Below are 27505 nucleotides of genomic sequence, written 5' to 3'. Positions count from 1 at the left end.
TAATTCATTGATGGTCGCATTTCTTGAACTTCCTCATGACTGTTCGGCCCATGGCATCTATTTCTTTGGTTTGAGACGTGGATGCCAATTGCCATATCCTGGGATTTAGTCCTTAAAAGGAGGACTAATTTTCTTTGTTACAACATGTCGTTCATAACCTTAATGTACGTAAACAATTGATTTTCTGGGAAGGTTTGTTGATCTCCTTTCAGAATGATACCCTGCACAATAAGCTCTGTTAATTGGCCCTCAGTCTACCAACTGTGTGATTTTTCAGAGGATACAGCAGATGAGACATATTAAGCCATCTGTCCTTTAAATACATTATCAAAACATTAATACAGAAAGTAGGAAAGTGACCTTCAAGATCAATTGACTTGACTGCAGCAATGATCAGCACTCAGACTATATGGTCTTCCCATGAACCATAAACAGAATGTTGCTCTGAAACCCATTGGGTCTTTTGTTAATGCTCCGTCCCGACTGGCTGGCTTCTCAGCATGTGTACATAAGATCTGACAAAATGGTCAAGAATAATGATGAATTTGTCGAGAGCAAAAGCAAGGTTAAAATCCAGAAGCATGAGATTATGGTTTCTCTGGTGTGGTCTCACTTTTCACTGATTTCCCAGTCGATCTGACAAGTGAGTGTTACGCTTGATCAGTTGCAACATTCTAACGACTGGAAGATGGCTTGTAAGAGCATCCAATTAACACCTGAAGATATCGCCAGCATGCTGGAGATGTGTCTAAATAGCATGACCTTCATTTACACATTATTAACAAATATTTGGCACAGCTATGGGTTCAACAATCTCTGTTGCTGTGGCTAACCTGGTGATGGAGGAACTCGAGCAAAAGATATTTGAGTCGAATGAGAATTGGCTCCCATGTTAGTAGAACAGGTATGTGGATGACACTTCGGTCAATATGCATAGGGAGATGGTAGACCACCTTTTTTGAGCAAGATGGCCAAGTCTTTCCAAACATTAGGTCCTCAAAATAAATTGAAAAAGAAAGATGTGATTAAATTAAATTAAAGTTGAAATTCAATTAAAGATGCAAATACAATTAAAGCTTCCGGTTCGGGGTTTGCTGCACTTGGACATCGGATCGGCAGTTCCTCCTTCCAATTCTTAAAAGCTAAGTTTCCTAGACCACATACGTTGAGTTTTACTATTTTATTTTCATTTATTGGGAAGCGCTCTCAGCCCATTCATGTTTATCATGGTGGTGGAGCAGGTAAGCATGAAGGTAAACATGAGGGGTTGTATGGGGAGGATGCTCTATGTGGACGATCTGGCTGTTAGGGTGGAGAGTGGGCGGGAAATGCAGGAGGTACTGGGGGAGTGGAAGGAGGCATTTGAGAGACATGAGCTGAAAATGAGTATGGAGAAGACTGAGGTGATGTGGGTCGGGCAGCAGAGAAAATGTATGAATATCAGGTTCGAGGGAAAGGACATCAGACAGGGAAATAGGTTTGAGTATCTGGGAGGAACAGTGACTGGGGATGGTAAGTCACCGAGGCACAGGTGCAGAGGAGGATTCAGGCAGGTGTGAATGTATGGAGGAGGGTGGAGGGAGTAATGGCAGACAGAAAGATATCAAGGAGTTTTAAAGGGAAGTTTCTGATAGTATGTAACGCCGGCCTACCTTTATGGTCTGGAGACAGTGGCACTGACAGAGCAACAACAGAGGCTGCAGGTTTGCGAGAACAACTGGGTCAGGAGGATTGCTGGAGTGAAGTGAGTGGATAGAAGGAGGATGGATGAACTGAGGTAGGAGATTGGTGCGCAGATGAGCTTGACGTGGAGGTTGGTGAAATGCTGGCTAAGATGAGCTGGACACTTGGTGCAGATGGGGGAAGAGAGAATAGCAAAGAGAGCGGATAGGTTGAGGGAGCTAGGTTGGAAGAAAAGAGGTAGACCATGGTTGAGATGGGAGGATTGTATGAGGAGGAATATCAGCAAGGTGGGGGTGGTTGGAGAGTGGAGGGAGTTGACTGAGGACAGAGGGAGGTGGAGGAGTATTGCGGTCAAGACAGAGTAGAAGGTTGGTGCCATCTGACCTCGCTCCTTATCAAGGGAAGAGGAGGAGAAGTGTTGCTGGTCGTTTTTCGTCCAATTTTTATTTTTCCCAAACCATATCTTGTTGTGTTTAATCATCGAGTGTGTGTCCCTGTTAATGTCCGGCCTACTCGTGAAGGGGTGGGCTAGTTGGGTTGTTGCTTCTGCCTCCGTTTTTGATCACACGTGCTTTGTTTTCGCTCTTTTTATCCCAGGTATTGTTACTTCTGATCCCTCAGCTTAATAGTTTTCCCCTCTTAAGGCGCTGTCACACCTTGACGTTTTAGCCAGCAATGGCAACGTATAAAAATGTATGTAAAACGTTGGCGTACGCTGAAGTTTTGAGTTTTTTTTTAAGTTTTGGTCGTATTCATAACGTGTTGGTCGTATGCATAACATATTAGTAACGGGCACAGAACGTTTTGTTGTCTTATAGATAACTTATACCAATGAATGCTTAGCCTGTTGTCGGCGTTCACAACCTATGCCCAACGATAGTTTAACTTGGTCATAGCACGCTGCACGTATCGCCGACGAACTCGTGGTGTAGCCTGTTAAAAACCTGCCGCACGCCGATTTAAATCATAACCGCCTGAAAATTGGACGTGTAAACATCGCAGTCACACCTTGACGATTTAGCCAGCGTATGCCGACCTATGAAAAATGTGCGTAAAACGCTGGCACACGTCGAATACGGTATGGGTAAGTTGTGTATATGTTAGGAGCACGCTGAAAAATGAGGAAGTACGCTGTCATATTCCGTGGTACGTCTAGTACGTCGTGAAATTTCAAGCATGCTGAAAATTTTACGACGTACTCGACGTATGGCTCACAAGTTCCGCATACGCTGGCATAAGTTCTCTGCACGCTCCGCGATCGTTGACACACGTCGGACACACGTTACTTGTAAGTTACTCATAAGTCGAAACACGTCGAGGTAATGTTTAGCATATCCGAAACTTAATTTTTAACCTATGAGTAATGTGCTTTGAACCTATGAGTAACGTATCTCAAACGCACATTGTCGTATGTAGACGAATTTGATTGACGTCTTCCGGATGACCACAGAACTTACTGAACGTGTTTCTAACTTACATCTACCGTATAATGGCGATTTCACAGCGTTTCGGGGAATTGGTATATACAAATGGGCTTCGCAAGAGGAACCCGTAAGTGTTCCAGACTCCATGTTGAGTGTATGTCAATGTCAGTAGTACCAGTAGTAGTAGTAGTAGTAGTAGTAGTAGTAGTAGTAGGTGAGCATGTCAGTAGTAGTAGTAGTAGTAGTAGTAGTAGTAGTAGTAGTAGTATTGGTAGTAGTAGTATGTCCATGTCAGTCGTAGTAGGTGAGCGTGATGGGGAGGGTGTGGGTGATGATGGATCCTCGTTGCATCCACAAATAGGAGACTACTTTGCACCATTGTTCGATGTTCTTTTCGGATAATTTTTTTTTTCTCATTCCCACGATGAACTATTTTTTTGTTTCAGTTTTAAAAGTGTTCAAAACGACTTGGACAAATGCATAATGTACTAGTAATGAACACAGAACGCTTCGATAACTTATACATAAGTTATACCAATGATTGATTAACGTGTTTTTGGCGTCCACAACCTATGCCCAACGATAGTCTAACGTATGCATAGTGTGGCAGCGTATCGTCGACGATTACGTGAGGTTTTCTATTCATAGGCTGTAACTTCACTTTTAATAAATACCTGTCACTCGCCTATTGTTTTTGGACGCTGGTGCTTGGCAATTGAAATCGTTTCCATTGAACGAGTTAAATCGCTTCCACTGGGCTATTGAAATGATTTAATAATAATGCTTGGTTATCCTTGGACCCACTCTGGCAAGCAGCTCATCGAACATCGCTGGGGGAATTCGCAGGAAGTTGATGAAGGATGCATGGTCCTCGTTCCGGAGTTCCACCATGAGCTGGTCATACAGTATATTCCGTAATGGCGTCGCCTCCCGATCCATGGTCTGATCCAGTTCCTTCTCCTCCGTTCACGTCTTCTTCTCCCGGCTCTATTGGCACGCAACTGGTGCAGTGTCAACCCGATGAGGTCATGTTGATGTTCGAGGACAGGTAGGTATTGTGGTCTCAGCGTTGCCGTATCCTCCATCTCTCGGAATGACATGGACATGTACTCACCACGAAGTCTAAAAAAAGACGGGTTCCTCCTGCGAAGCCCCTTTTTATATTCCAGTTCCCCTTATCGCTGCCAATACGCCATGATACGGTATCTGTAAGTTAGAAACGCGTTCATTAAGTTCTGTTGTCTTCCTGAAGACGTCAAATACGTCTACATACGTATTTGTGCATAGGACATGCTTTGCAAATAATTCCCAAGCACGTTACTCATAGGTTATAAATAAGTCGCGGGTACCCTAAACATTACTTTGACGCGTTTCGACATATGAGGAACTTTCAAGTAACGTGTTGCGAAGTGTGAACAACGTTCGTGTAGCGTGCTTACAAAACGTTACTCATAGGTTAGAAATAAGTTTCGGGTACGCTAAACATTACCTCGACGTGTTTCGACTTATGAGTAACTTACAAGTAACGTGTGTCGACGTGTGTCAACGATCGCATAACGTGCCTCCAACTTATGGCCAGCGTAGCGGAACGTGTGAGTCATACGCCGGCATACGTCGTAAAATTTCAAGCATGAAAAATTTGAGGACAACCCAAAAGTACAACGTTTAAAGCCAGCGTACTACGACGTATGGCAGTGTTTTTCAGCGTGGTCTTAGCGTAAACAAAACGTACCCATTACGTATTCGACGTGTGCCGGCGTTTTAGACAAATTTTTCATAAATCGGCATATGCTGGCTAAATCGTCAAGGTGTGACAGCGGCTTTAGGTCCAAAAATAAAAACAAAAAACTGTTCTTCACTAACAACAAGAACAACAACAACAAAAACAGTTACTCCTTCATTCCCAATCCCTTCTTTTCAATGTCCCCAAACTGAATTCCTCACTAATAATGACAACAACAGCAACAACAACAACAACAACAACAACAACAACAACAACAACAACAACAACATCAGAAACAGTTTCTCCATCATTCCCTATCCCTTCTCCTTTTCAATGTCCTGTCATACGTGTCAAGTCTTGATTATGACTAACTTCCTCACCAATCTCTCGTCTTCTTCCTTTACTCCCATTGGTTTATCTGATCATGTGCTTGTCTGGGTCAACATCTCTCCAGTCATTCCCATCGTGACAAGCCTCAGCAACAGCATATCTGGCAGTTCACTTTGGTAAACTGGCAGGGACTGTAAGCAGCCATCGCACTTCAGGACTGGTCTCCTCTATCTACCATCCCGATATTAACGCAACCTTCAGAATTCTTACGTAGAAATTTGCTCTCTCTTATGCACAGATTCATCCCATCTCTTCTTTATTTATCATACCCTTCCACACACCCATGGTACAGTGAATCCTGTGGTGAGGCATTTGCCTTGAAACAACTTGCATTTTCCCCCTGGAAGTCAAATCCAACTGAAGACAACCTCAGATCATAACATAAAGCCCACATTACATAAATTATGTGTAAGCACCTTGTTAACAAGTGTGTACAATTTCAGGAGAGCCAGTAAACAACATCTGTCCAATCTCAAGATTGAGCTTTCAAACTTGTCTCTCTCCTCTAACATGTGGTTGTACCTTGTTAAATCTTCCCTGGGATATGCTCACCCTTCATCTATCCATTCCCTTACTTCAAATTGCACCACAGCCGACTCCACTCAAAAGAAGGCTGAATGCCTCAATTCTATGTTTGCTTCCAAATATTGTGTCCCCAACCTCTCGCTCTCTGTCTCCACCCTTTCCAGTCACACCCAACTGCTCCTGGTCCCTGTGTCTTTTGCACCTGAGAAGGTGGAGAAGTTTCTGGCAAACCTCGACCCTGATTCTTCAACTGGACCAGACGGCATCAGTTCACGTGTCCTAAAACACTGCTTTGCTGCTGTTGCACTTCTCTCTGCCCTTTTCACCCTTTCATTTGCCCTCGGTTATATTACATTTGCTTCTAAGTTAACCAACACCATTGCATGACATTAGAAGGTGCACAAATGGAGCTCCTTTGCGAAGGACATATTAACTTACTTCCAATCATCAGCGAGGTCTTAGAATTCATCATCACAGTTGACATAAAATCATTCCTTTTCTCCATTGACTGAAATGCAGATCATCAATTCAGATTCAGACCTAGTCACACTACCTTGGACATGCTGCTTCTTCTCTCCCACCAATGGATGGAGGCCCTCAATCTCAGGCATGAGATCAGAGTCGTATCTCTTGACATATCTCGAGCTTTTGTTGCAGTCTGGCATCCTGTCTTGCACTACAAATTCTCTGCTTATGGCATCCAAGGCCAACTCCACTCTTGGATTACTGACTTTCTCCAGTTTCATAGTCAACATGTGGCTCTCAAAGGAACCCTTTCATCACCTCTCCCTGTCAAGACTAGAGTGCCCCAAGGCCGTGTTCTAGGCCCCATCCATTTTCTAATCTTCATCAACGATCTCTCTGAATCTCTGGAAAATCTTCTTTATCTCTTTGCTGACGACTGCACCCTCGGTTGCAACATCCCTCATCCTTCAGATAGACGGGCAGTAAGTAGCCTCTTTCCTCTCGGCAGACCTTGACAACATCACAAACTGGTCAAACACTTGGAATATTTTTTTTAATCCCGAGAAGTCTCTTTTTGAAAGAACCATATGGCAAAGTCTCCCATTTACTTTCCTAACAACCCTCTTGAAGAAGTTCAGTCACTCAAACTCTTGGTTCTCACTCTCAGCCATAACCTTTCTTGGGCAAGCCTCATTTCAAAATTGGCCTTCAAAGCCAGTCCCTGACTGGTCATCCTCCATTGTGCAAAGTCCTTCCTTGGCACACCTTAACTCTTATCCACCCACAAGGGCTTCATCCTCAGCTTGATGGAATACTGTTCTCCCCTCTGGGCTGGCACCCCTGCCTCCCACCTTGCTCAACTTGACACCGTGGAAACCAAGGCCTTAAAAATCATTGGAATCTCCCGTGATGAAGATGAATGTATGGGCCTATCACTTTCCCATCCCAGACAGGTCTCCTCCTCCTCCTCCTCCCCCTCCTCATCCTCCTCCTTCTCTTTCTGCTGTTCCTTTTAGTATGTTGTATCCTGATCCATTCCGTGTTGTAGCTTTTCCATGACCCTTGACTGTATCCAAAAAAAAAAAAGTTAAAGGAGTCCTGCTTAATAATGGAAAGAGTAGATGGAAAGGCCTACTCCCCAGCCGAAAATAATGGCCAAACAGAAGGAGCCAAACATACTTGGGCACTGTGTACAACTGTATTACCTGAACTTTCCAAAAGGACTGGAAGAATAGTACGCAGTGCACGGATTGGTGTAGCGTACAAGCTTCTACGCACCAGCCGTAACGTCATTTTGAAGCTAAAGACCAGGATATCAACTGATGACCTTTCAGGAGTATTCTACTATTCAACATGCAGAGACTGTGACCAACGTGAAACTGGAAGGAATTTGAAACAAAGGCTACATGAACATGATCAAGCAATTGGGCTTTGGAAGGTGACAGTCAGTTACAGCACATCATTGCCTGCAATCTTGAGTGGGAGCCTTGTCCAAGACACGACTTCCAACAAACGACATTCTGATTGATTCTGATAGCATGGGATATCAAGAGCTGAGAGGATGGTCTAACTGGGAATACCATGGGCATGCCCACACAATGCATTCCTTTGATACAAAAGGCAAAAACTGGATGATGCAATCAGGTGTACAAAGTGAGCAAAAAACTAACAACAATGCTTGGTGCCCAACACCATGCCCACACATGCAAAATGCTCAACAGAACCTCCACAATTAATGCAACCAACACGTCATCACGTCAAACCCAGATCCGGAGGGAGTAATGTCCGTGCCTGTTTCACAATCAATTTCATAAAATATATGAATCTTATTACCCCGTGCCCACGAAGCGAAAAGTGGGGTTAAGCAATTTGTTCATGTCCATCCGTCTGATCAGTTCATGATCGTCAGTGTATGATCGAGGAACACATTATTTAAATTTAATGTTTTATTTCGAACATGAATAGGAAGACAAGTTTTCCGCTTTACCATACATTGGCTCTGAATTTGGCCCGATCACACATGCGCAGAGAGGAGTGAGATAATAGTTTTACTCTTCCATTATTTACACTATGATATTTTTTACTCTTTTACAATTCCATTTTTACTCTTTGGCTCTTCCAGCCAAAGAAAGCTGCAAAAACATCCAGGAAAAGCTACAAACGGTAAACCCATTGCTGTTTCAAGCCCTACCTGGGTTCCTCTACAGCTGCAGACATTCACATGTTGCACATATTGTACATGAGAATTCCAATACTACATACCCCTCACAGCTGCCGGACCAGTTTGATCACTTGTTGGCGAGTCACCGGTGACAGCGTAGACAGGTACATGCACCACCGAGGATCCCAAGCATATACCTTGTGCGATGCAAATACGTACCAATTAACATATAAATAGCCTGGCGTTGGCTTAATGGTTCGGGTGGTGGCTTGGGATCCTAGGGTCCTGAGTTGGCTGCTGAATTAACACCAGGGCATTGACTCAACCTGTCATCCTTCTGAGATTGGTGAAATGAGCACCAGTGTACTGGTAATAGGGGCACTGCAGCAGCGGTATAGGGGCACTGCAGCAGCGGTAGAGCTGCACCCCTAACCAATGATGCAACCACCAGCCAAAAAGGCAGCATACGAAGGGGGGAACATGTAAATAACAAGAGTTAACACAGTTTGGGCTCCTCCTTGTCGATTTTCTATGACTCCTCTTTTGGAAAAAAAAAAAACCATGATGAATCCTGTTGTTTGCTTCACCAGACTCCACTCCACGAAGTGATCACCTCTTTCACCTCCATTGCCATAGACAAAATTCCCAATCACCTCCTCCCTGTCATGTTGTTTTCTAAAGCGAGCATTGAAGTCATCCATAACACATTTGTTGGTGGTATTTTATGTTTGACAGGAACGTTTTAACTTCTTCGTAAGCTCCTACCTCTTCGTCTCTGTGGCTCAGCAAGAGTGCCCAAATTTGTATCACTTGTAGTTTGTATGTGTTTGTCGTTATTACCCCCTGTGCACGATGCAAAAAGCAGCGTTAAGCAATTGGTTGAGGTCTCTGTTTGTCTGTCTGTCTGTCTGTCTGTTTGTCTGTCTGTCTTTCGAGAAACGTCAGTTTATGATTGAGGAACAACTTAATTTCAATTGAATGTTGTATTTTCAGCATGAATTGGAAAACAAACCTGAAGTTTTGCAGTACTTTGGCTCTGAACTTGTCCTGATCGTGCATGTGCAAAGTGGAGTGAGAAAATGTTACTACTCAGTCTTCCTGGGTGGGAGTCAAACAAAATTGAAAATCATTCCAAACAGGAAACTTCCTGTTTTTAAGGACGTGATAAAGGACACAAACAACACGTACAAAAAACTCATTTAACCTGTTAAGCAACTTGGTGTAAAAGACTCCTCCATCAACTGCGGTAAACTTCTGAAAAAAGTTTTTTCTACGACCTTTAAAATCTTTATTTCATTTACATTGAATTGTACAGGGTGTCCCAAAAAATATACAACTTTTCATCTGCAAAGAGGATGGTCATAACATATAATTTAAAAAAAGATATATGACTGGATAGAAAGCTGAAAGGTTGAAGTTTATTGTACCAATGTCAAAATTGCCACCAAAATTTAAATTTTGGTATAGAATCGTCGTTTTCTATTAGACCACGTGTTCGACGTAGGCTCCACGTTGTCCGATCACTGCCTGCAAACGCGTTGTCATGTTCTCCATCACTTTGGGAAACGTTTCCTGATGAATGTTCTGGATTTCTCGGTTGATGTTTTCCTTCAGCTGATCAAGATTCTGAGGCCTTGGGTTTCCATATATCCTGTCCTTGAGATACCCCTACAAGAAGAAGTCTGGAGGCGTAAGGTCAGGAGAATACGGTGGCCACTCAACGTCTTCGTAGAGGGAGATAAAGCGGCCCTCAAAATGTTGGTTGAGAAAATACCTTATTTCCCTGGCTGTATGCGGCGGTGCCCCACCCTGCTGGAACCACTGGGTTCTCATCTGGATCAGCTTGTTTCTCCTATGGGCCTGAGTACGTAGCTCAGGCAGATGGAATTCCTGAATCATTTCGCGATAGTTCCTCTGGTTTACCGTGCAAGTGCGTCCCTGGTCATCTTCAAAGAAGTATGGACCAATTATCCCATACCAACCAACCGCCACCCACATGGTGACTTTGAGAACAGATCGAGGCACCAGTTCAGTTGATGCATTACCAGGATTTTCAGTTCCCCAGTACCGAAAGTTTTGTTTGTTTACCTCCCCGGACAAGTGAGCATGGCATTTGTCCATCATGTGAAGTTCTTTGAGGAAGTCTGCATCTTCCTCCAACTTTCCTGAGAACCAAAATGCAAAGTCTAGTCGTTTGATCGTAGTAGTTTGATCACGAATGTTTGATCGGTCACTTGATCTCGCAGCCATACTGGATTGGATGAAAATCTTTAAAACATTATTTATCTTGAACTGCTTCATAGATTGATGTGAATCTTCACAATTATGATCTAGTAGTGATGGGGAATGTATTTTTTTTGATTTCAACTTGATCGGACACATGGTCTTGCAGCCAGAATTATTTATTTTTTTGATCTGGGTTCTTTTTGATGTTTTTTTTTGAATGAGGCTCACTTAGCTGTGCCTGGATGGGTTTGAGGGTCGATGAATAGCAGCTGAAACCTGAATCCTGTCCAGGTTCCTCCTGATGACTCCGTCTTTACTTTTTGCTTGTTTGATTTCCTTCTGATTACTCCAATGCCTCTATTATACCTATTTGGTATTCCATTTGATTTGAATTTAATTCATTTTAATCCCATTCTGAATTCAATTGAGTAATAATAAACATCATGGGTCAGGGTCAGGTGTCCGATCAAAGTGGGGAGACATATTGGTACCTGGTCATCACTGCCAGCAGTTATAGAGTGGCAGTTCTAGTTATGTCTATAACACTGAACAACAAAAAAATTTTACTGGAGAGGTGTAAAGTGATTTAGACTAATTTGGGTACGCTGATTTCAAAAATCATAACCGTTTTGCTGTATCACTTCAGGATTTTCAGTAACAGAAATATTCCCATTGCCTAGAAGTCAGGATTTCAATGAAATTTACAAAAATTCATTTATTCATTTATTTCATCATGAATGCTTCAAAATTATAGAAATTACAGAAAAACTCCACTAGAATGTAATTAAAAATGCTTTAGGCATTTGGCTTTGCGTTTGTGCTGCTCTGTGTCAGTTTCACGATGCAGGAACCAGCAGAAATCGCCCATCATGTTCGGGTTGTGCCGCCCTTGGTAACGTGTCTCCATGAGTGAAATCTCTTGGTGGAATCGCTCGCCGTGCTCGTCCGAGACTGCTCCCAAGTTGTCAGGGAAGAAGTTCAGGTGCTGGTGTAGGAAATGGATTTTCAGGGACATCCTGGAGCCAAGTTTCCTGAAGGACTCCAGCAGCTGCTGCACTATTTCTTCATAGTTGTCCGCGCGCTCGTTCCCCAAGAAGTTGTCCGTCACAGCTTTGAAGCTCCTCCACGCTGCCAGCTCTTTGGGGTTTAGAGTTGTCGGAAAAGTTTCGTCCTTCATAATCTGTCGGATTTGCGGTCCAACAAAGACACCAGCCTTGATCTTGGCCTCCGACAAGGTGTTGCCAAACTTTTCCTTGAGGTATAAAAACCCACGCCCATTCAGATCCATTGCCCGTACAAAACTTTTCATCAAGCCGAGCTTTATGTGGATTGGTGGAAGGAAAACCTTGGCTGGGTCGACAAGGGCGACATGCTTCACGTTGTGTCGACCAGGTACATGCTCTTTTCGCTCTTCCCAATCTTTCTTCGTCCAGTGATTCTTGTCGTCTCTGCTATCCCAGAGACAAAGGAAGCACATGTATTTCGTGTAGCCTGACTGCAGCCCTAACAACAGCGCCACCACTTTCAAGTCTCCGCAGATGTGCCAGTTGAAGTCATTGTACTTGATGGAATCAAGCAGCTGCCGCATAGTCTCATAGGTCTCTGTCATGCCGAACGCGTGAGCCAGTGGGACTGATGGTTTCTCGTTGCCATTGTGGAGCAAAACAGCCTTCAAGCTGTTCTTCCCCGAGTCGATGAAGAGGCGCCAGTCTGCAGGATCGTGATCACACCCAAGTTCTTTCAACAGACCGTTGATGTCACTGCAGAATGTCATCGTGTCTTCCATCTCAAAGAACTCAGCCATGTCTCTGTGACGTGCTCTGAACAAGGATAGCTTGGTGTTAGGTTCAAGTAGATTCCACTGCTGCAGCCTTGATCCAAGCAGCTCTGCCTTCGCCTTTGGCAGCGAGAGATCTCTTACAAGATCATTTAAGTCTCCCTGGTTCAGAAGGTGTGATTCTTGAGTGTCGGGTTCAAAAGGTTCATCATCACCATCCTCTTCACCACTGCTTACAGCTATGTTCTGATCAGCTGGAGGTGTTGGAACGGGGTTCTCGTCATCATGAGGCACAGGTTTACGAGCAGAGACGCAGTCAGCGTACTTGATGTGACCTTTATTCTTCTTGTTGAAGCTGGCGATGCTTGTGCAGCAGAAATAACAATCATCATGATGATTCTGCGGCTCACGCCATATCATGGGCACCGCAAATGGCATGCTCGCGCGCTTGCCCACCAACCACTGAGTCAAGGTTGTGTGACAGCTTGTGCAGCAGATGTGTGGTGCCCAGCTCTGTTCTTGGTCCCCCACCTTACACCCGAAGTAGTGAAAGTAGGCGGCCTTCATTTTCACTGCTGTAGATATACTTCGCTGTTGATCTTTTTTGGTATACCGACCACAGACATAACAGAAGTTGTCAGGATGATTGGTACAGGAACGCCTACTCATCTTTATCTGAAAGAAAGAAATATAACACAAGTTAACAACAATTGTACGAAATAGACATGTTAAAGACATATGTAAATTTCATTGAAATCCTGACTTCTTGGCAATGGGAATATTTCTGTTCCTGAAAATCCTGACGTGATACAGCAAAACGGTTATGATTTTTGAAATCAGCGTACCCAAATTAGTCTTAATCACTTTACACATCTCCAGTAAAAAAAATTTTTTGAAATTTGTTGTTCAGTGTAATCAATTACATAACACACCAGTACACAAACACCACACAAAACGACACAAACACCATACAAAACAAGTCCTGGTGAGGTCTGCAATCTCTGGTTGCTCATTCTAGTTCTCTCTTGTGTCTGATGGTATGAAGAAGCATTGACTCCATACAAGCACTGTGGAGCTGAAGTGTTTTACACTGAAACGATTTTTAAATGTCACCATAACTATCAAATCCATTTATACATTTTAGTGCATCATCAGATGGAGAATGTCAACATTCCCGCTTTAGAACATGTGTACTTAATGTTCAAAGAGATACAGCTAATAAAGTGAGGTTGCTGCTTGGAAAGAGGTTTGTCTGCTATTCGTTATATGGATATGCCAGTACACCATTGAGAAGGTGAATATAAGTGGAATTGTTGGTAACATGACCAGAGAAAAGGAATGCTGAGCTCGGCTCACAATCTTTATGTATAGTTGCCAATAAATGACTGCTGTATTAATATTTTGCTCACAGTCTACTCTCTCTGTGCCTGCTATTGATTCTGTTGATTTGCCAGTACACCTTTGTGAGATAAATAAGGATGTTTTGATGGCACAGTTCACAAAATCTTGTTTCAAAATTTTGCTTGAAATTTAATTTGAATGATAAGGCATAACGTTCTTTTAATATTTTGAACTCAGCATTTCAGAACGTTTGCACTGCTGCCGATAAATCGAATAATTAATGCAATGTACAACTGGTCAGTGACAGTTATACCTCTACTGAGATGCATCAAATTGGACAATGATAAAATTGAAATTTGATTGGATCCTAAATCTATTCTTTTTTTTTTCATCAAGTAATAACTTCGATAATTAGGATCTGTGATCCTGTTTATAGTGCAAAAACTGCTTGTCAAAGACCTCTGGTAGCTTGTACCTTTTGCTGCATTTGAGCCTTGGCTGTAACTGCTGAAATCTATCTATCCGGGTTCTTCTCGACATCTTTAATCTTTGTTCCTTTCACACTTCTTTGTACTTTTTCACATTTCTCTTTATTCATTAAAATTCTTGCTTTTTCTTTTCTTTTATCTCTTTTACTCTCTATTCCTCACTTTCTTTATCTCTCTGTCTAAGGAGAAGTTAATTCTTGCAGAAAGTTTTCTGAAAGGCTCACCTGGCTGCAGCTGGATGGGTGTTGGGGAAGAGGAGCTGAAACTAGAATCCTATCCAGGTTCCTCCTGATGACTTCATCTTTGCTTTTTCCTTATTCGGGTTCCTTCTGATGACTCCAGTTCAGTATTTGGTCTTTTGTTTGATTATTATTTGTTGAAAAGAAAAATAGGTTTCGAATCCGATCATGGTTCTCGTTTTCATTCAAAGCCTAATACCGTTCACATTTATCACCGTCATATGTGTGAGTGTGACTGATTGTGTGAACACATGAAAAGAGAAAAATCATTCACTCTATTGTTACAGTGTGGCTTGCTTTGTAGTGAATTGCAAAGCTAACGGACCACTAAAAGGCTGTTTTATTCTTGCGTTTCGAATTTTTGCGAGAGTTGTTTTGTTTGTGTCATGGCATCTTATCGTGTCATCCATGAGTCCTGACTTAATTGGCCTTGTGTGATGTTTATCCTTTGGTGGAATAAAGCAGGAGGTGTGTTGTTACATTCTTATTTGTATTCTCTTCACTTCACAGACTTTGTAACAATTTCGTCTTGAAAGGAAGGTGGTGAAGTTTCAATTACCAACACGCAAACAAGCAGGCTCATGATGCCAAGCTTTCCTGGACAAGCCTATCAGATGGCGCCAAACTTAACATGCGGTTTTATTTGCGAAAAGCTATCAGCCGTTACCATCAGTTCCAAGGCCAAAATTGCTTTTTGTCATAAAAGCACTTTGTTTCCTAAAAGCGGGAAAAAAAATTGTGCTCGGTCTTCTGGAGATGTTGGTTTTGAGTTTTCCATTTCACAGATAGGTAGCTAAATTAGCATCTGAGAACTACCATGAAACTGGCTAACTTATGAAATGCCAGCATATTCTGACAATATTCCTTGCTGATTGGTTATCATTGTTAGAATTCAGCTCTACCCCTCTATTTTAATGCTTCGTGATAAATGCATATGTCTTAACCTGCAAGGATATGCGTGAACATCATGCAATTTGGCCACGTCATTTATTATTTTCATATTAAAACATACAATTTAGTGTTTGTCTGTCTGTCCACCATGATACATTCGGTCGGTATTTATCCAATCTCAACCAAACTTGCCAGGGAGACGAAAGTTCACTCGACAGAGGTTGTGGTGACATACCTTGGCCCCCTCTCGAAGGGTGATTTTCACCTTGGACGAACTCCGTGTTTAGGTGTATAAATTGCTCAGTGTCGCTTTTCGTGGGGAAGTAAAAATTATTTATTACCACAAACTATTTTGGAAATTCTTTCAAACATGTGATTACCTTTTTATACAGTCACTGCTGTTATTGTTTTTAACAGTAGCTACTGAAAGAAATTTGGAGCAAACCAGGGGTGTGTTCCATCACCAATAAGCTTGCTATCGCTTGCCAGGCCAGCTGTTCCTTATCAACTGTTTCAATGGAGGTATTGCTCGAGTGCTTAAGCCACTTGGCGAGCACTCTCCAAGCTGCTTGGTAATGGAACACACCCCGACATCCTTGAAGCATTCTGTGCTTATCACGTTCCCCATAGACTAACGAAACTAGGCTGTCTCAACTTGCTAGACCTCAAGGTGAGGTGCTAAAATGAGTCTTTACGCATGAATGATGTATCTCATTGCCTGTCCTATTTTTATAGCCATAACATTTTGTGGACTGCACATGGATTGTTTATAACATATGTCTTGGGGCCTCATATGTCATTTATCCTGGCCATGGCTTCAAGTGTGATGTGCAATATTGCCCCTGGCACCCTTACTACCAATTGTGACCTTATTTGATGAATAACCACATTATTAATGCACACTCGCCTCTAAGCTGCCTGGCCTGGGTTAGAATCTCGATCCAGATATAAACTGTCATCTCGGTGTTTCACAGGCAGGGTGATTCATCAATGTAAGCCATCCCTCGGATGGACATTAACCTGGGCATCCCATCTGCTGGCATACGTTGGTGGACGTTAAAGATCCCACGTTGTCCTTCACGAAGTGGAGGCGAGCTATGAACGAATTCCAAATCGCTGCTCTAACCATTGTCAAATGTGAGGCTTGGGCAGCTCGTTTGTGAAAGACTTGGGCCAAGCTTCCCATGGCCAACCCGACAAGAACCTGAGAAATATTGTGGCCATTAAAGAAGAATAATAAGAAGAAGCAAAATATTAACCATCCGCCATCCACATGATCCGCACGACCCACCGCCACCACTATCGCCATCACCCCTCAGCCAGTCACCTGCTCCACTAGGAAGTGGGTGTTTTTAAATTTTGTCCATTGATGATGGAATAAAAATAATAATGATAATAATAACAATATTCACACAGAGGCCGGCAGGATGGCCAAGAGCAATGCACACTCTCCCCCAAACTGTTGAGCCTGGGTTTGAATCCCACCCCAGCTATAAACTGTCATGCTGATGTTTCACAGGCAGTGTGATTCATCAATGTGTGCCCTTCCTTGGCTAGATGTTATACTGGGTGTCCTTTCTGCCAGCATTAGTTGGTAGACTTTAAATATCCCATGGTATTCTTCATGAAGAGTAATCAGTGACATCTTGGTCTCTCTGTCTTCTGCCTAATTTCTGGTCCTCCACCCTCTGCCCTCTCCATGCGCTGCCCCCCCGCCTAAGTATCTGCAGGATGCACACAGTCTACCAGCAACCCCCACCTAGTAGGTTCCTAAATCTTCCTAAATTTCCTAAATTTCCTAAATCCAGAACTAGTATTCACCTCCAATCATTTATTCCTCTCTTTTCCTGGTTGTGGAAACACCTTCCACACTCTCTTCAATGTCATTTTTCCCCCCGGGGTCTTCAAGACATCTGTTCACCACCATTTCAGGTCCAAAGCCATGATCTTTTCCCCCATCCATCCCCCATACAAAGCCATGATCTTTTCTACAACCGTTAAACCACCCCCACCCCTCCAAAATTTGTTTATCTATCCATCTTGTCCACTCCTTGTGTTCTCCCCTTCCCCTCATCGTTACCTGCATCACTTGTTTATTATTTATTTGTCTCCATCTACCTTCTCCCTCCGCTCTGCAATTGACGTTTTCTGTTTCTCCCGCTGTCGGCTGTTCCCTTTGTTATCTTGTGTCCTGTTCTGTTCTGTTCTGTGTCCTAGCTCTTCCATGAGTGTTGAGCATGTATTGTATAAAAATAAAAATGAAAAAAATCCTGAACAAACAACAAATTCCTGCCTTAACCTTAGTCAAACATCAGGCCCGGCCAGCTGGGTTGTGAAAGACTCGGGCAAAGCTTCCCCCAGCCAACCCCACAATAATGTGGGAATAATTATGGCCGTTAAAGAAGAATATTAACAAACCGCCATCTGCTTTCCGTTTTGTCATGCACATACGCATGACCCCCCCCCCACCCCTTCTTTATCCCCCTCCCCCATTCCTTCCCCCTGGTCGCTCCTGCAAGAAGCTGGTGTTTCTAGTTTAACAGATTTCGCTTTTTCTTTTTGTACATTTTTGAAAAGTAAAAGGACTGTATCCCATGTTATAATGGCACAATGTTTTTTTCTTAATGAAAGGACTTCCATGGTTCTGGTATGATGGTACAAGCAATGCCTTTGTGGCCAAATTGTCGAATGCACACACCATTTGGAGAGGTCTAAAAAGTCAATTGAAGGCTGAAAATTTGAAAGATGTACGATGTGCCCATGCCCACAGGAACAAGGCAAGATGGGTGTGATATTTAATGTGGGCACAAATGACATCTCCATCATGGAGGAAAGCATGCCTGTGAACGACGGGCGTTACCATGTGGTGAAGTTTACCCGTAGCGGTGGCAACGCCTCGCTGCAGCTTGACCAGCTCCAAGTCAATGAACACTACCCTCCAGGTGAGCTTTGATTCTTCCTTCTTCCATTTTGTATCTTTGTTCGTTGTCTTTCTTACTCTTATGGGCCTTTCATTGACATGGAGCTGACACTTGTTAAGCAAGTCAGAATGACAGCATCTTGCTTCAATGTAGCTATTCCATTATCACCTTTTAATGGGGTCAGTGTAGCCAATTTCACATTCAGTTAAAGTGTGTTTTGCTGTAATGAGTGTGGTGAAAAACTGCAGCATGAGAATGGCTCATTTTCCTGCTACGGTGGCCAAAATATTGCGTCGATGGTGTTTGGAGTGGTAAGAGATATATTTAGCTTATTTGTAGTTTAATTTTCAGAGAAATGTTAAGACAAATTACATGGTATTTAATGGCAATGATTGCATTATGTGCTTAACTGCAGGGATCCAAGATCCGGCAAGTGTCTGTACACAACTCGTAACTGAAGTCAGCACTATTTGGTTAGTTTGATTGCTTGTCCTGTGTACTCAGGTTGGAGTGTGACAAGTGTGCATCATAAGGAGAGTCTAAGGAATTTTTTTCCATATTGGCAGCTGCAGTACTTGCCTATATATTTCAAGAAAATTTGAAACATTCATACACACATACACATTTTGGAATGAATAACTTTATTGTTTCCAGTAGTTTGAAGGTTGCTGTTGTCTCTTGTCAATGATAGTCAGACAGTCTATTCCAGGGACTATTAAGGTCAGCTCTGCAGCCCTCTTTGGCCAGATAATGATGAAGCGAGACTTTGTGGTGAGGATGCCAACGCCCAATGCAGGCCTCCTCTTCTTTTCAAAAGATGTCGGAGGACCTTACATTTCCGAAAGCAGTTTTTATCACAAAAGACATCATAACATTTTTACATACAAAATTGAGGTTCATGGGTGGGTTAGAATACAGAAGAGACCAGAATGTAACAGAACAAGGACAACATAGTGAAAAGGAGGGAAACATATTAACAGCAGGGTAGAGGGACGCAGCAGAGGGAGCCGTGAAGGAAGAATGGGATCAAAGGGAAAAGGGGGGGGGGGAGAAGCTGGAAATAAGCTTAAACACAGCAAGAGGCGGAAGGGAAAACCAGCAATGAAACAGAATGGAGCAAAATACTAAAAGGAGATGTGAGGGAGAGGGAACAAAACACAGTCATCTGGAAATCATCCTTTTCAATGCAATGCTCTTACTGACTTTAAAGCACAATAATGACAACTCGTAGTCGTAATCCCACTCCATTGAAGAATAAAACAAGACTAGGAAACTGCAACACGAGCACGACCAGCACTGAGCAGTTTCCGTGTTAGGAATCACATCGAATGTCAAGTCCAACACACCTCACCCAGTCATTTTTTTGTTGTCGTGACCTTCATGAACGATTTCAGTTGTATCATTAATGTCTTTCTCAATGTGCAGTTACTCAGAGGCTGTGACAGATATGCCTTTTCAAGATTAGGAAGAGTCATTCCATGGAACAATTTATAAATGACATTGTGCTGATAAACTGACCCAGCCCCACACCTCCCCTAACCCACTCCCACCCCTAAAACTGAACAGTAATGGGGGTGTGCTGACAGTTAAATGCCTCTCCGAATATCGAAAATAGGAATTTGTGCCCGTGCAATAAATGCCATTTTCAGATTAAGGCCATATCCAAAGCCATCGTGCCAAATGTCCCACCCTATCCCCAGATCTTTAAGTCCTGATTAACCTTGAAGCTAAGCAAGCTGCTAAAAGCAGTGATGCTCACGCCTGATATCACGAGTATTGTGCATGTCCTTTCATCTGGGAACGATCACATTGGTGATAAATGAAATGCAATTAATAATTTATTTTATTACCCCTAATGTCAAAATCAATGTGCTTTGTGAAATCGAGATGAATAAGATGACTTTGAGTTGATTTGAGTAAAATGTTGTTATTTTTAATAACAAAATAACAACACAAAAGATAAGAAACAAACTTTCCTTCGACCGTATGAGCCACTATTGTTGTTTTCACTGGATGACAAACAAATGAATTCACATAACCTGCATCTCTGGGTTGGACAAGTCGAGGAAATGTGATTACAAAAACACTCTGACAGTTCTCATCCCTCTAGCTAGCCAGGTGTGCCACAGGACATCCATTCACATCCACAACAAATAAAAATCATCCTCAAGTCATGCATGCTTCATGGCATAGCTCTGATATTGCTTGGGTGTAAAAAAGGAATATCTCTTCTGTTACATCTGTTGATGGAGTCAATTATTGCAAAATAACAGCATGATGTTTAAAGAGTTCCTGTGGCCTTAATATTCCTTTACTTTTTGGCTTTTTGTATGCAAATAAAATGGCAACATAAGTTTTGCTTCATTTTTATTGAGCAATGCCACTCAAAATATTCTGTATTCTGTATTCTAACCCATTGCCTTTGTGGGTCGAGATGTTACCTGTTGATAAAAATTTAAAATTGAGGTAATCATTACACTACGACAGTCGTCGTAGTTATCACGTTTAAAGGGGTTTCTTTTTCTCTTCCCTTTAGGCTAATCAAAAAGATGTGAATGTGAATGACATGGAGAAAATGTAGCATATTGACAATGAATTGGTAAGAAATACGTATACATATCGGACTTGAAAAGCTAAAAATATCAACAAGGTTTGCGCAAGTAAAAGACATTGCACGTAAGGATGTGGCATGACAGATGTTGAGAGCTGCCACTTTGAAGAAATGTAGCAAAGAGCAAATTGGATGAGCATAGAATGGCATTTCCTTGGATGACAGAATGTTGACAAAGAGTGGTTTTGGTGGAATAGGCAAGGGCAGATAGACATGAGAGCAGAAATGCCACGAGTCTGCTTGTGTTGGAGCAGGAGCAAGACTTGTGTATCGGCCTCTTGATGGGTACAGTGACCATTAAGCCCAGCATGCTCTGTCTTCATCTTTCCAATTCGTTTTTTGAATCTACTTATTGACATAGTCTTTCAAAACAGACATTTAACATTCAATCCCGAGAACGTATGCCTTGCGAGCTTTGAAAAGTACAAATGAAAGTCTATTGCTCGGCAGAGAAATCCGAGTTGGTATCTCGCTTTAGAAGTGACCTTAAAAATATGTTCTGCTCGGGACTCATCATTTGCATTTGTGATGCTCTCTGAGATTAAGAGATTCTCAGCATGGATGTCTTTTTGGAGGTGACATAGCAAAAGCATGAGAGGTTATATTGTACACATGTATCAGCATTCTTAAATTTACTGAGTGTGAGTTCACAGTTGGGGGTGATAAGAACAAGCAGACCAGACTAATGAGGGATGATTGGAAAAGATTGGAAGATATCAGAAATGGAGATTTGGAGAATTCTTCCAGCCTCCTCTGTACATTAAAATAACAATAGTTTCAATCAGACCTGTACAAACAGATGATAAGCATACGCTCATACATCCATTACACAAGCATTCATCTTTTGATTTGTGTTTCTTATCAAAAGTAATCCCTTTAAGCAGCTCTCTCTGGAAGCTTTCCTGGGATGGTACTAGGATGATGTTAATGACTAATCGCGCAAGTGAAGAGATAACTAATTAAAACAAAGAGGAGCAAATAAAACCAATAAAATGCTTTATTCTTTCTTTTACAGGATTTAAGGCTCATTGTGGAGCTGACACGCGCGTGCACACGCATGCACGCGCACACGCACGCACACACACACACACACACACACACACACACACACACACAAACACAAAAAACATTCAACAGACTACAAAATCTAATTTGAATGCAAGCATGAAGACAGAAAGTTAGAAAAGTATCCCTAACCCACCAAGCAAAAAATTTCCAGACAGGTACAAATGGAAGATGTCACACATGAAACCAAAACAGCAACGAATACATCCCCAATGATAACAAAAAATATAAGGAGAAATATCAACATATTGGACAAGAAATATGTATACAAGTACATATTCTTCCAGGGCAGATAGATATGAGAGCAGAAATGCCACGAGTCTGCTTGTGTTGGAGCAGGAGCAAGACTTATGTATCATTCACCAATAACTGGGAGAATGACCAAAGGACTGAAATATATATATATATATATATATATATATATATATATATATATATATATATATATATATATATATATATATATATATAAAATAAGACTTCAACAGATATTAGGTATGTACAAAGAAGGCTCATTGGAATGGCTTTGAAGAGGTCAGCTCAACTGGGATGAGGAGAGGAGATTTGGACCATACTCTTTGCAGAGCATTGGTGCTGCCCACACAGTCTCCTTGGCTATTGGGCACAATCCTGGATGGGTCGCCACTCCGACACAGTATACAAGCATGCTGGCACTCATTTTGCCGACCTTGCAAGGATGACAGGCCGAGTTAAGCCCACCTGGTATTAATTCAACAGCTGAGCGGGATTTGAACTCGGGGCCCAAGGATCCAAAGCCCACCACCTTAACCATTAAGCCAACCAGGCATAACTGGGATGGAGAACAAATCATTATCTGCAAGGTAGAACCAGAAAGCATTATCCACCTCCGATCGGGATGTAAAAAAACACTCATGTCAGAGCTGCTATACACATAAAGGCACAACAGGGTTTGGAGAGTAATCTCCTGGCACATCTGCAAAACTTCATTATCCCAGTCCCAGAAAACTTATGGACATATGAACCAAAAGCGATAATTAAGAACAAGGAAGTAACTCTCACCTATGACCTGATAATCCCATCGAGTGTGAACTTTGTAAACAAAGCATAGTACTTTGGTATAAAGAAAGAAAAAAACGACATTGCTGACCCAGTGATTTTGGCCTAAACAATGCAGAAATCAAGAAAATCAACAAATACCAGGATCTCAAAAATGAAGTAAAAAGATCTTGTAATCTGAAGAGCACCTAAATTGTACCAATGATAATTGGAGAAATGTGTATAATGAAGAAGAACCTCACAGAGATATTGAAAACCAACCCTGTGAATATTTCTCCAATGAACTGCAGTTCGAAGCTATCCAGGGCTCCTGACAATCCTGAAAAGAGCACTCGGGATGAAACTTTGAGACAATAAATCTTCACAGCTTGGTCCTTTCCGAAACGGGGGAAGATACTTAGAGACCTGGGAGGACTTCTGTTCCACCTTCTGAAATGGCTGCATATGGAGATAACAACCAACAACACACACAAATACGCACGCACGCACGCACGCACACACACACACACACACACACACACACACACACACACACACACACACACACACACACACATATGCAGACACATGCAGACGAGTACACGAGACACAACACAGGACTGTTAGACAAGACAAACACAGCCGCTGAGCTTGGGGGAAGTGCCATCACTTCCTGGGGCACTCCGGGTACCAGTGATGTCACACCAATGGTGCCACATTTCTCGCACAACTCAGCAGGACATTTCCAAAAAAGGAATTTCCTCCTCCCCGTGGATACGAATCTATGCAAATTGTCCATGCTCTATCCTTTTAAATGCTGAACATCAAGCAAGGAAGCAGCACATACCATTTTTAAAGTCTTTGGAATGATTCATCCTGGGTTTGAACTAACAACCTCCCAGACTTGGAATGGACACTCTAACCATTATACCAAGACCAAACATGATATTTTTGTCATTGCTTGTTAATGAAGTGATTATTATTATTATTAATATTATTATTATTATTATTATTATCATCAGCATTATCCTGGAACCAGATGGTGGTTACATCATTGTGCAAGGGCATTGTGCATTGTGCAAGGACATACTGTTGAGGAAAAATATCCCATCCAAAATTTTGAAACCAGAATTAAAATATTGGTAGTTTGCCGGTGATCCCAATGAAAAAAGCACGTGGCAGTTTCCTGTACTTGCTGAAGCCTATTTAGGGCTGAACCAGTATAATAGTTCCAAGTATCAGCACCATATTCCAGCAGAGGATGTACCAGAACTTGGTAATTTTAACTACCTTATAACAAGGAGATAAAGTTCTGTGCAGTTGTCCAAGAGTGCAGCTTGCCTTTTCATAACCCTCTGGCAGTGCTTGTTCTATTGAAGATCATGTGGAGAGTCATGCATACTGTTCTTTGTATGTAGACAAATTGTTCTACTCATGGGATTGCATCACCAATCTCATTCTGGTGTAGACCTGGTTTGCTGTAATAGTTAGTGTAGCACACTTTTCAATGTTAAAAGCCTTCATCCACTTGATAGACCAGTCAGCGAGGGTACAGAGGTCTTCTTGGAGTAAGCAGTAGATGTCATTACTCTGTATCTCACGAGAGATTATGCTCTCATCAGCAACTTGGATTGGAATTGGTCTTGTATGTTGTTGATATACAGGAGAAGCAAAGCTGGCCCCAGCACAGACCCCCTGGAGCATACTGGAGATCATGTTGCCCCAGGATGAATGGATACCATTTACTGTGATAGCTTGCTGTCTATCATTGAGAAGTTACATGATCCAATGGAGATTGTGTCCACCAATGCCATAATAAGGAAGTTTTCTTAAGAAGCATTTATGAGGAACTCTGAAAAATGCTTTCTTAAAATCCCAGAAATATTGTCTGTTTGGCTTCTTTTCTATTAACATATCGACCAGTCATGAGTTACAGACACGAGTTGAGTTGTGGTGGAAAGCTTTTGCCAAAATCCATACTGCGTATCTAACAAAATGTTGTTTACTGATAAGTGCTTCGGAATATGGCGAGGCACAATATACTTCGTAACCTTACAAGAGATGCAAGTTAATACAATATAGTTAAATGGTTCCGACTTGGAACGTGATTTATATTTTGCTGCAATCAAGGCCTGTTTCCATTGGCGAGGAACATTTTGTTCATTTTAACTTCGTTGAAAGAGAAAGGATAGAGCTGGAGCTATCAGGTGTTTCAGTGGGAGCTCATCAGGCCCAATGGCTTTAGAAAGGTTGAGGTTCAGTCGTTGCTTTTCAACAACTGAGATATGGACACGATCAATACGGGACTTTCAAAATGATGTTATCCACCCCAGAATACTCAGCTGAGAAACACCTGGAATCAGCGGTAATCGGAACATGTGAATGTTTAGTGTGCATGCAAGAAAAGCATTGTTCGCTAAAGTGGCTCACAAAGCTTCTAAAATATGCAAAAATTCTTGTAAAAGTACCTGAGAGAAAGAGGAGTGCCTCTGCACCATGAAGAGTTGCCCCACCCGACTACAAAGACTCCTGATGCAGCTGCCCAGACTACAAAATTCCTGACGATGTGGGCTGATACAAGGCCCGAACTGTGAATGAGCACGTTCGACCCAAATGTGGACGAGCGCGTTTTAAAATGACGATATATACTAGATATATATATATATATATATATATATATATATATATATATATATATATATATATATATATATATATATATATATATATTTTAATGGATGTCATTGATACAACTGTGGACGATACAACTGATACAACTGTCTCAACCATACAACTGTGGACGATGCAACTGATACAACTGTCTCAACCATACAACTGTGGACGATAAAACTGATACAACTGTCTCAACCATACAACTGTGGACGATAAAACTGATACAACTGTCTCAACCATAAAACTGTGGACGATACAACTGATACAACTGTCTCAACCATACAACTCTGGAGGATAAAACTGATACAACTGTCTCAACCATATAACTGTGGATGATACAACTGATACAACTGTCTCAACCATACAACTGTGGATGTACAACTGATACAACTGTCTCAACCATACAACTGTGGACGATACAACTGATACAACTGTCTCAACCATAAAACTGTGGACGATACAACTGATACAACTGTCTCAACCATACAACTCTGGAGGATAAAACTGATACAACTGTCTCAACCATACAACTGTGGACGAGCGGGTTCTTCCCAAAACTCCGATGATCACTACCAGTGAGTGGATTTTGAAACTTGCGGAGTGCCTCATGTGAACACAGCAGGCTTACACGGTTTTTTTTTTGTTTTTTTAATGGATTTCTGCAATTGGAAAGACGATGCCGTGCATCATTACCAACAAAGTAATGGCTACTAACTCTTCAATGAAGGCCATCTTCACGACGTGAAAATGCACAAAGCTTGTGCGAGCTGTTATTTAGGTGGGAGCCGGATGTATCAGGCAGATATCCCCAAGGGAAACACCGTACATAGTTTGCATGCTTCTTAGCAGCGATGGAAAGATCATATGTGGGGTTTGTGAATACACAGGGTAAGTTTGAAATCAATTTTTAAAATTAAATTTATTATTATGTTGGTGGGGATGGTGGTGGGGGGCGGTGAGGGCGAGGTGTAAAAATATTATTTGTTTGGTTCCGAGGTCAGAAGAGTAATCATACTAATCATAAGACTTCTTTTTACATATATTGCTAAAAGTAGAATTGTGTGTGTGCTTATGCGAGTGTGGGAGCACCGTTGGTCACTTGTATTAACAGGAAATGGTAGGAACTCAACACCTTGCATCCACGGTTATTTCTCGTATTTCCTATATTTTCATGAGTCAGATTTATATAGATTCTCTCAGCGAGGGAGCCACACGAGTGGGGAAGGCCAATGGGCCGACCACGTGCGTCGTGGTTGCAGCAGGTTGATCAGCATCTCAAGGAGATGAGGATAGGCCAGGCATCTGCCTGGGGGATGGCCAGAGGGAGGCCCCTGGAGTACCGGGGGAAAGTGGATGCAGTGACGCGCTGCTCCGGCACATGCTGCAATAGCTGACCTGACCTGATTCATATCCAGGACCTGACCTGATTTATAACACAATTGTGGATCATCACTTGTCACTCTTTTGTTTAGATGCTGAAAATTATGAGATAAGGACTATTGACACAAATTTTGCATGAACAATGGCAGGTTAAAAGTGCCCATCGAGCAGAAATTAGTCATTGAAAAAGCACACACAGCGCTTGCGTGAAAGGCCTCGTTAGCATTCATACGTCATTTTGAAAGTCCCATATTGACATGTCAGGAGATGGTTTTTTGTTGAAGCTTAGAGGAGCAGATTATTTCATGAAAACAGACTAGAAGTATGAGTTCAGATTCTCTGCCTTTTCTTTGTCTCAAATGCAGAGCTTTGTTGGTGTTGGAGTGTTGGTGTTTGTCCGAGTGACAAAGTTTAATGTCGGACCACAACAATTTCAGGTTATTTACAAGACTGCTTCCAATGACATTGTTTATGTAATTACAGCATGCATGGTGAGCAGCTTTAG

At 42.1% G+C, this 27505-nt stretch overlaps 1 protein-coding gene across 13 annotated transcripts in view; it reads left to right on the top strand.

The window, feature by feature from the left end:
• The window catches only part of LOC147020022 (neurexin-1-like), a 1432118-nt gene that overhangs the window by 1218125 nt on the left and 186488 nt on the right, over positions 1–27505 (top strand). For all 13 annotated transcript variants that reach the window (XM_085894958.1, XM_085894955.1, XM_085894959.1 and 10 more), the window contains one exon: positions 18104–18275. In XM_085894958.1, coding sequence (XP_085751084.1) covers positions 18104–18275 — 172 coding nt within the window. The remainder of the gene's footprint in view (positions 1–18103; positions 18276–27505) is intronic.

Source organism: Eptatretus burgeri, chromosome 9, assembly GCF_056783735.1.
Source record: "Eptatretus burgeri isolate ZD-2024b chromosome 9, Ebu_testis_v1, whole genome shotgun sequence".
Lineage (NCBI taxonomy): Eukaryota > Metazoa > Chordata > Myxini > Myxiniformes > Myxinidae > Eptatretus > Eptatretus burgeri.
The sequence above is the reverse complement of the archived record's forward strand: the minus strand, read 5'-3'. Positions and strand labels throughout refer to the sequence as shown.